This window comes from Brachyhypopomus gauderio, chromosome 12, assembly GCF_052324685.1.
Source record: "Brachyhypopomus gauderio isolate BG-103 chromosome 12, BGAUD_0.2, whole genome shotgun sequence".
In the NCBI taxonomy this organism is placed as follows: Eukaryota; Metazoa; Chordata; class Actinopteri; order Gymnotiformes; family Hypopomidae; genus Brachyhypopomus; species Brachyhypopomus gauderio.
In genome coordinates this window covers 23,241,549-23,251,548 of record NC_135222.1, presented here as the reverse complement: position 1 = coordinate 23,251,548, position 10,000 = coordinate 23,241,549, and the positions used below count along the sequence as shown (strand labels likewise).

Below are 10,000 nucleotides of genomic sequence, written 5' to 3'. Positions count from 1 at the left end.
CACACGCACACGCACGCACACGCACGCACGCACACACACGCACACACACGCACACACACGCACACACACGCACACAACTATATGAGGGCAGGGTCTATCAGTTTAATCTTAAACTCTTCCCCAATTTCAGACATGAGGTATTTATTCATTAGTCATTAATAAATTAATTAATCACAGGGGTTTTCACATTAATAATTTCCTGGGTAATGTGTTAAAGGTTCAGTACCTTCATAGACACTGTCCTGCTTTCCCAGAAGGTCTGGAGCCTGACCCTTGTACCTGAACACACACACACAATGAACCTTCTTTACCTTACCAGAGTAAACACACCACACAGATCGGCCCAATATAACCCTGTACCTAGGCCTGTCACGATAACAAAATTTTCAGAACGATATATTGTTCCAGAAATTATTGCGATAAACGATAATATTGTCATTTTAAAGTGCCATTATAGTTTTTTTCTTGCTTCTGGGCTCCCCAAAGGAGCTTTAAGACAATGTGCCACAAATAATAATATAGTAACATAATAATACAATTACACCAGTTTGCAGTAATGTAATGCATTGTAAAGCTCAGGTATGGGGTCATATTTGAGCTTGACCACATATCTGTAGTGGCAGAGTAAAATGAGATGTCTTTAATCTCCTTCAGAATGCCATCTTTCACTTCATTATATAAGGTTGGAATGGTAGTTTGGGAGATATAGGTTTTCTTTGGCAGTTCATACTGCTTGTCAAATCTTTGCAGCATGTTTATAAATGTTTTCTTTTTGACCATATTTAACGGCAGCATCTCTTAAATAGCGAGTTAAGCCTGGTTTAAGCCCGTTTCGTCCTGGAATTACAAGAGGCTCGTATTTGTGAACGTAATACAAGAGAACTGTTCAGTCAGACAGATATTTGTTGTGAAACTAAGTAGTTACAATTTCAAGTACTTTAGCCTAAATTCCAGCACTTTTCAAACCTGAAACACACTGAAACACAAAGCAACATTAAAATTCGTCAGGTAAATGTTCATTCCCCTATTTTTGAGGGGTGTTTCTTTATACTACCACATATAGTTTCGGACAATACTGCAAATAATGTGACGCAGAAAGTAAAAACGCTTGCGCCGTTCGCGGAGGTTCGCGCGAGGTGGGCGGAGTCGAGCGCTACGGTCACTCGCCAAAGTATAAACAAGGCTTTAAGGGGGAGGGGGGGGTGCGAGAGAGCAGCACTGCGTGCCTTTCTGAAATCTAACGTAGTCGCGGTTTATTCTCATGTAAACAAATTTGCGTGGAACCCCAATGGCCAATTACTGACATCAGCAAAAATGATTGCAGTTAAAAACATTTTCGTACGATAAGTCGATAATGTAATTATCGCGACAGGCCTACCTGTACCCCCCACACACACACACCCACACACCTCTCCGGCATGGCTCCTTTGCGCTTCATGTTGAGGTAGGTCTCTCTGCAGCTGCCACACAGCAGGTAGTACGGGTTCCCACTGCCACACTCGCCTCCAAACCAGCCGTCCACGTAGGACCCGTTGCTGCGGTAACCCTGCCGGTTGGCACTGCGCCCACAGCCTGGGTGGGTCTTCTTCATGTGCTGGTTAAAACTGGACACGCTGGAGTCACACAGCTCACACACCACCACCTCACCGTGGTCCTCAGACTCACACACGTGCTGCACGCACACACACACACACACGAGGTCAACTGAGGAGCAGCAGAGTGATGCTGGAAGCTGTGAGAGAGCGTTAGCATGCTAACACCACACCAAGGGTTCTGAACATCTGGCTGCTTCTACATGCTGAATGGTTAGTATTGGTGAACAGTGTTTAGGCCACGCCCCCCAGTCGTGTCCTACTCGGTGCATGGTTGTGTATGCGTGCGAGAATGCATGCATTTCTGGTGTTTGTATATGTGCTCACGTTTAGGGCTGCCATGATTAGTCGACTAGTCACGATAATGTCGACTATTAAAATAGTCAACGACTAATTTAATAGTCGCGTCGTTTTTTTCTTCTCTCTCTCCAAACTGCTGCGGCAGTTTCCACTCCTGCGTCTGCCTTTCTGTCCTTGACGCACATGCGCAGTAGTGGAAATCCACATCTATGATTCAATTAGTTACTAGTTTGCTCTGGCGCCAACCACTGGCGATCGATCGATCGTGATATAATACTTAATTTGTGTCCATTTTACACTTACATACACTTATCGTGGTAGCTGTAAAAGTTAACATTAGTGATGGCAATTTGTTTCATTAGCCTTAGCACGCATTCGTGCGTTTTCTGTATCGTCAATGAGACCAAAACTTTATTTTTGTAAATAATTCCTTAGTTTCAGGTCCCTACCTAACACCCCTCAAATACAATTTTCCTGACCAATTTTAATGTTGCTTTGTGTTTCAGGTTTGAAAAATGCTGGAATTTAGGCTAAAGTACTTGAAAATGCTTGAAATTGTAACTTCGTTTCACAACAAATAGCTGTCTGACTGAACAGTTCTCTTGTATTACGTTAACAAATACGAGCCTCTTGTAATTCCAGGACGAAACATGAGAGAACGTGAAGACGTTAAGATTGGGCTTTTTGAAAATAAACATTTTTTTAATGTGATAAAAAAAGCAAATTATTTCGAATCATTTAGAGTATATGTATAAATATTTAACTCAATTAAGTTTAACGTGCTGGGAATTATTGAAATGGACCTTGAAAGTGACGTACAAGTGTTTTAATTCCACCTTGTATAGGTGTATGAACCCTGCAAACAAGACTGCTCGCAAAATTTTTTACAAAATTTACAAAATTCGAGAGGTGCACGACCTCGTGAATCGCCTCGCGGACCCTCGCGCCACGTCAAGTGTAAACCAGGCTTAAACCAAATTGCGTGTCTGATGAGCGTGTTCACCTCACTCTGCCTCTTGCCTACTTACGTCACGTGATCATAGTCTGCAGCGCGAATAGCTCCCTCTATTGCTGGATGAGGATAATGCAATTTGAGTTTGCTGTTATTCAAGGAGTTATTGTGGCTCTTTCGATGTGTTTATCGTGAAACTTCACATTGCGATAATGATAAAAATACGATTAATCGTGCAGCCCTAAATGTAGCTAAGTTTGATGCCAGAGACAAATGAAAGAAAGAAAAACCTAAAAAAAATAATTTCTTTAGTAATGTATTTATTTTTGCGTTGTTTAAGCCAGTGCCTTATACTTATTTTAATAATTGTTTGTTGCAACAAGCTGCATATTTCATTAAAGGTTTAATGAACTATGACCTTAATTTTAAAATTTTTAGTTAGCATATCTAGCAATCTAATGATGGTTATGATGATCCGATTAGTCGACTAATCATAAAAATTATCGGTGATTAGTCGACTATAAAAATAATCGTTTGTGGCAGCCCTACTCACGTTTGTGTGCGTGTGTTTGTGTGTGTCCGTGCTGTGGGTTAGTGGGTTAAAAATGAAGAGTAAACCAGTGTCAGTTCTGTGCTGCAGTCACACACACCCATGTTGGCCAGTCCAGTACCTCCGGGATCCACATGCCCAGGATGTCGGAGTCAGAGGCCATCTCCTGGTTGAACATCTCCTGGCTGAACATGGCCTCCATGGCCTCCTGGTCCACCTCCAGCTCCTCGTCCAGGTTGAAGTCATACAGGCCCCCCAGAGAGCCAGAGTCCTGCTGCACTGGAACATCCCTACGCACCTGAGAGCGATGTGCTTGCACTGATCGATACAGCCCAGCTGTGCGCACACACACACACACACACACACACACACACACAGGTTAAAGTGTAAAGTGGGGTGAGCGCGTGTGTAGGGGGTTTGGGTATATGTAGGGTGCACGAGTATCTGATGATCTTCTAGAGTTCAGTGTACCTGCACGAGCTAGTAAAGTCCGAGCTGCTAGATCGAAGCGATGCTTCCTACTGGCTGCTGAACGACCTCTGGGGGTGTGGCCAGATGAGGCAGAGGCGGAGTCTTGTTCCAGTCCTTCAGGGCTAAGGACAGACAAGTCCCCGGTCAGTATCATCTCAAATCAGGAAAGAGGTGGAATAAGTTAAAATGTAGATTAAGCAAATGCTATTGGCCAGATCAAGGAGCTTGGTTACCTCTCGGCGAATCCCTCCTCCCCCTCGGCACTGGGCGTGTCCCCCGGGGACTGGAGGCAGCTCCTCTCTGCACTCTTCCCTGATCCGGCTGTGGCGTGGTGTTCCTCAGAGTCCTCGGTTGATGGGTGCTCCACCATCCACATGGCCAGCACGGTGATGTTCTGGGCGTCGGCCTCCCCACGCGCCCCTGCACACACACACACACACAAATGTAACGCGCTTCACACAGCAAAACACACGAGCAAAGGAAGAGGAGACCTGACAGGACAGCAGACAACACAGTCAGCACAGTCATGGTAATTAAGAGCACCTCCTCGTGTGTGTGTGTCTAAGGGCGTACTTCATGTGTGCGCGCGTGTGTTGTGTGTGTGTGTGTGTATGTGTTGTGTGTGTGTTCATGCAGGTGTACCTGTGGCCTCCAAAGCTTTCATGATGTGCCGGAGGGAGAATCCCATCTCTAGTAAAGGCACTGCGATGGCAGGAGGAGGGGGGGACGTGGAGAGACGACTGCTAGGGTCAGAGAGGGCTGTGCGCACACACACACACACACACACACACACACACACACACACACACAGTGGAATTTTATATCAGTTTCTACAAATTGTGCTTGAAAAAAGCAGCCTCACAGAGTTCCTGATGTGAACCGTGTGTGTGTACCAGTCCCGTGTGTGTACAGGTGTGTGTGTACCAGTCCCGTGTGTGTACAGGTGTGTGTGTACCAGTCCCGTGTGTGTACAGGTGTGTGTGTACCAGTCCCGTGTGTGTACAGGTGTGTGTGTACCAGTCCCGTGTGTGTACAGGTGTGTGTGTACCAGTCCCGTGTGTGTACAGGTGTGTGTGTACCAGTCCCGTGTGTGTACAGGTGTGTCGTGTGTGTACAGGTGTGTGTGTACCAGTCCCGTGTGTGTACAGGTGTGTCGTGTGTGTACAGGTGTGTGTGTACCAGTCCCGTGTGTGTACAGGTGTGTCGTGTGTGTACAGGTGTGTCGTGTGTGTACAGGTGTGTGTGTACAGGTGTGTCGTGTGTACAGGTGTGTGTGTACCAGTCCCGTGTGTGTACAGGTGTGTGTGTACCAGTCCCAGGTGTGTGTGTACCAGTCCCGTGGTGTGTACAGGTGTGTGTGTACCAGTCCCGTGTGCGTACAGGTGTGTGTGTACCAGTCCCGTGTGCGTACAGGTGTGTGTGTACCAGTCCCGTGTGCGTACAGGTGTGTGTGTACCAGTCCCGTGTGCGTACAGGTGTGTGTGTACCAGTCCCGTGTGCGTACAGGTGTGCGTACAGGTGTGTGTACCAGTCCCGTGTGCGTACAGGTGTGTGTACCAGTCCCGTGTGCGTACAGGTGTGTGTACAGGTGTGTGTACCAGTCCCGTGTGTGTACAGGTGTGTGTACCAGTCCCGTGTGTGTACAGGTGTGTGTGTACCAGTCCCGTGTGTGTACAGGTGTGTGTGTACCAGTCCCGTGTGTGTACAGGTGTGTGTGTACCTGTCCTGTTGTTGGTTCTAACAGGCTGGGTCTCAGGGGAGGTGAGGCTCTGTCGGCGGCCGTGCTCGTCTGAGGGGGACGTGGGTAGAGACACCGGGGGGGTCTGAGCACGACGGGCAGGCAGGAGAGTGGTAGTGGGGTAGCTCGAAAACATCTGCCTGCTCTCACACACACACACACACACACACACACACACACACACACAGTATACATCCACTAAACCCTCAAACACAACACCAGCACAGACCATCCATAAAGCACTCTGTGTGTGTGTGTGTGTGTGTGTGTGTGTGTACCTGAGCAGGCTGAGTGGCATAACACCTGGGGACTCCGAGGCTGGTGCAGTCTCGGCGTCAGTAACTGGTGTAGTTGCCGTGGTGACGGGTGTGGTTGCCGTGGTGGTGTCTTCCAGGGAGGAGCTCATGAAGGAGGTGCTGCTGGAGGCGGAAGGGGAGGTGGTGACGGGGGTCTGGAACTGCTCCTCACCCAGCTCCTCACACTCCGAACGCACTGTACACACACACACACACACACACACACACACACACACACACACACACACACACACACACACACACACACACACTGTAATCTCATGAGTAGCCTTATGGGGGGTGTGTGTAACTAATAGGGGTGGTAATCATTTACTATCTCACGATTTGATTCCGATTTTCGGGGCCAAGATTCGATTCAAAATCGATTTTCGATTCAAAAACGATTTTCGATTCAAAAACGATTTGATTTATAAAAATTTCTGCTTCAGTCTATAAAATCTACTACAGTCTGCTTTGCAAGACAGAATGACAAATACAGAAAATAAAGTGTATCACATTTATTTAACAAAAATAAAGTGCTTTGGTAAAATAAAATGCTTTTTGTTGCGTTACCAAAATTCTTCATTTTGCGAGCTGTCAGGGCTGGCTCGGATGCAGTTCCCCCAGCCGTCGCTAGGGGCACCAGAGTCAGTCCCAGACTAAACCAGCGTAACCGTACCTCAGACAGTCTCTGCTTTCTCTGTGATTGCTTCTCGTTTGAAGGTGTCCTCGCCACCTCTCTCTCTTATGCTTTCTCTTTACTTATTCGAGTATCTATCTCCTGCGTCGCTTCCTGACTCATCTCAAGTTTTCCCAATCCTGTATTTCTTCCTATCCGTTTTGCCTTTATTTTTGTGAAGGGTTTTATTTTGTTTGGGCGTTTTTTTTGCCTGCTGTCAGTTACTTCCCCTGGCGTCCTTGGTTTCGTTTGCATTTATCCGCGCTGTTTTTTAGTTACTGTTGTTATTTTGCTTCTTTCTCCCGTCTCTCTTGGCTTGCTAACTGGGGGCTAGGACTCGGCACTTGTACAACAACTGTTGTAAAAAGCGCTATATAAATAAAATTTGATTGATTGATCTCTACGGTTGAGTGTTTTTTCACGCGTTGTATTTTCTGCATTGTTTTTTTTTTTCTATTTACTTCGTGCCCTCATGGTTTTGCTTTCTATTCTTCTGCATGTTTTTTGTTCTCTTCATTCTGGGTCGTTGTGCACGTTTCCCTCTTGCTAATACATCTGTCAAGTGTCAAACGTCTTGCTCTTGTGAGCCGGCACTTGGGTCCACCCTTCTCTATATTATTTCACGTGGTGTGGTGTGTACGTTCCCGTGCTCACCGCGTTACACAAGCCTTGCACACGAGCTACATTGTGTCAAGTTCAGTCTTCCGAACGAACCCATATTTTTCCCTTAAACGAAGACGGGACAGGTTGAATATCTCTTTCCTCCATTTGTTTTGAAACTTTTCCGCACACGCGTGTGTCCCAGAACCTGCTGCGTAATTTTGTATTTACGTAACGCGAGACTTCACCACGACTTAGAATCGATTTTGGGACATATAAAATCGATTCCGAATCGTAGTAAATGAGAATCGATTTTTGATATATGAATCGATTTTTTGGCACACCTCTAGTAACTAACGTGGTTTGGCTCTGTGTGTGTGTGTGTGTGTGTGAGACTAACGTGGTTTGGCTCTGCCCCCCTCCTGGTCCTCTAGCAGGCTGCTGATCACCAGCTGGTAGATCATGGCTTGCGTGCGCTCCAGGTCGGCCAGACTGACGGCCCTCTTGATGGGCGACCTCATGACGGCCCGCGTCACCATGTGGCGCATGAGGAACTGCAGGGCGGAGCGGGTGTCTCCCTCCTCCTGCGAGGCGGCCAGGCCGGGGCTGCCGCAGTCCGCGTTGTGCCCGCCGTCCGGCGCCACTCTGGGTACCAGCAGCAGCTCGGCGTACCTGCTGCAGCTCAGTAAGGTGCTCAGAGTCTTCATGGCGCCCAGATAGAGGTAGGACAGCTGCACCGCGTGCAACTCGGCCAAGGCCGCCGCTTCCTGCGCGCTGGCGCGAAGCCCCGCCCCTTCCTGTGGACCGCCGCGAGGCCACGCCCCTTCCGCGGGTTCGGGGCAGGTGGCGTGGGCGCGAACCTCGTCCAGGCTGTGGGAGACGCGCAGGTCGCCCGTCCCCTCCCGGCCCTCCGGCCTCGTCTCGCCGTCCCGCTCCGTCTCGCGCCGATGTCTGCGCTCGTGGCGACGGGAGGAAGAGGAGGAGGAGGAAGGCCTGGCACCGTCGTCCTGCAGCGAGGCCAGCGCGGTGAGGTCCAACAGCAGCGTGGCGGTCAGGCCACGGAAACGGGTCACGTCGAACGGCAGCGGCTCACACGGCTCCAGGTTGTACAGGGGCGTGTCACTAGGCGACCAGAAAGCGGGGAAGCTTCAGTGTGGAGAGGTGGAGAGAAAAGGTGATAGAGGAGGAGAGAAAGGAGAGAGAAGGAGAAGGAAGATGACAAGAGAGAGAGAGAGAGGGAGAGAGAGAGAGAGAGAGAAAGTGTGAGGGAGCAGGGAAAAGGGCAAAGTCATGGAACTAAACAAAAAGGAGTGAAGAATTGGTGAAGGTTAGTCAAAACAAACCAAAAACACATGAAGGAAGAAGAGTGAGGAGAGATGGAGATGGACATCGAGAGAGAGAGAGAGAGAGAGAGAGAGAGAGAGAGAAGGGGGGAGGTAGGGGAAGGAGAGAGAGAAAGAAAAGAGGGAAAAGAGAGAAGAGGGGGAGAGAGAGAGAAAGGTAGGGGAGGGAGGGGGAGGGAGGGAGAGTGAGAGAGAGAGAGAGAGGGGAGAGAGAGAGAGAGAGAGAAAGTGTGAGGGAGCAGGGAAAAGGGCAAAGTCATGGAACTAAACAAAAAGGAGTGAAGAATTGGTGAAGGTTAGTCAAAACAAACCAAAAACACATGAAGGAAGAAGAGTGAGGAGAGATGGAGATGGACATCGAGAGAGAGAGAGAGAGAGAGAGAGAGAGAGAGAAGGGGGGAGGTAGGGGAAGGAGAGAGAGAAAGAAAAGAGGGAAAAGAGAGAAGAGGGGGAGAGAGAGAGAAAGGTAGGGGAGGGAGGGGGAGGGAGGGAGAGTGAGAGAGAGAGATAGAGGGAGGGAGAGAGAAAGAGAGAAGGGAGGGAGAGAGGGATCGAGAGAAAGAGAGAGAGAAACCTGGTCGAAGTGCCAGATCACAGAACTCAAACAGAGCCATGTAGGTCAGTGGTTACTGAGAGAAAGACCACAGGAATGCAGATAGACATCAGGTCCTAGAAAACTGGTTATGACAGGTAGCTTAAGTGGAGGGGACTGCTGTGAGAAATGTGTAGCATATGTGTGTGTGTGTGTGTGTGTGTGTTTGTGTGGAGGTGTGTGTAGCGGTACGTGTATGTGGGGTGTGTGCGTGTGTAGCGGTACGCGCATGTATGTGTGTAGCGGGGTCTGTGTGGTGCATGTGTAGCGGTGTGTGTGTGTGTGGGGTGCATGTGTGTGTAGCGGTACGTGTGTATTAGGGTTGCAACGGTATGAGATTTTCACGGTATGATAACCGTCTCAGAAAATACCGCGGTATCACGGTTATCACGGTATCACAGTTAGTTTGTATATTATTAAAAGATACACTGACCCTTAAAGAAATTACAAGTTTTTTTTGTTCAATTAACTATTTATTGTAGAAACCTGGAACTATTGTATACAAAATGTCTCCTTTAAAAAAATAAGCTGTACACATGTTTAAATAAATACTGCAAAATTAGATAAACCTAAATCATGGATTTCAGTACAATTATTTAAGTTTAAATTATTTAATATCTGATAAACTCAACCTGGGTCAGTGTCTGATCAACAACTGTTGTAAACGTCCGTTGTACTGCCAAGTTAGAATATAACCAGATACTGCAGAAAGAGAGGATTTATTTCTGACATGACCCTCACAATAGAGATTTCTATTTTAAGGCTTTCACACCGAGTCTGGTTTTAACATATGAAAAACAGGCACGTAAAATTTTGAAAATGAACGCATGTAAATTAATGGCATCTTTCACATCCAGTGAAAGCAAGGACCTTAAAAATCTATGGAT

General features: G+C 47.7%; 1 protein-coding gene across 5 annotated transcripts in view; it reads right to left on the bottom strand.

Annotated features, from left to right (window-relative positions):
* herc1 (HECT and RLD domain containing E3 ubiquitin protein ligase family member 1) overlaps positions 1-10,000 on the bottom strand; it is a 52,056-nt gene that overhangs the window by 17,867 nt on the left and 24,189 nt on the right. For 3 of the 5 annotated variants that reach the window (XM_077023899.1, XM_077023903.1, XM_077023900.1), the window contains exons 37-45: positions 7,579-8,324; positions 5,882-6,095; positions 5,586-5,743; positions 4,508-4,624; positions 4,099-4,285; positions 3,866-3,987; positions 3,495-3,730; positions 1,410-1,672; positions 227-279 (exon numbers count right to left, since the gene is read on the bottom strand). In XM_077023899.1, the coding sequence (XP_076880014.1) occupies positions 227-279; positions 1,410-1,672; positions 3,495-3,730; positions 3,866-3,987; positions 4,099-4,285; positions 4,508-4,624; positions 5,586-5,743; positions 5,882-6,095; positions 7,579-8,324 (2,096 nt within the window). The remainder of the gene's footprint in view (positions 1-226; positions 280-1,409; positions 1,673-3,494; positions 3,731-3,865; positions 3,988-4,098; positions 4,286-4,507; positions 4,625-5,585; positions 5,744-5,881; positions 6,096-7,578; positions 8,325-10,000) is intronic. The other 2 variants (XM_077023901.1, XM_077023902.1) reach the window with 2 other exon arrangements.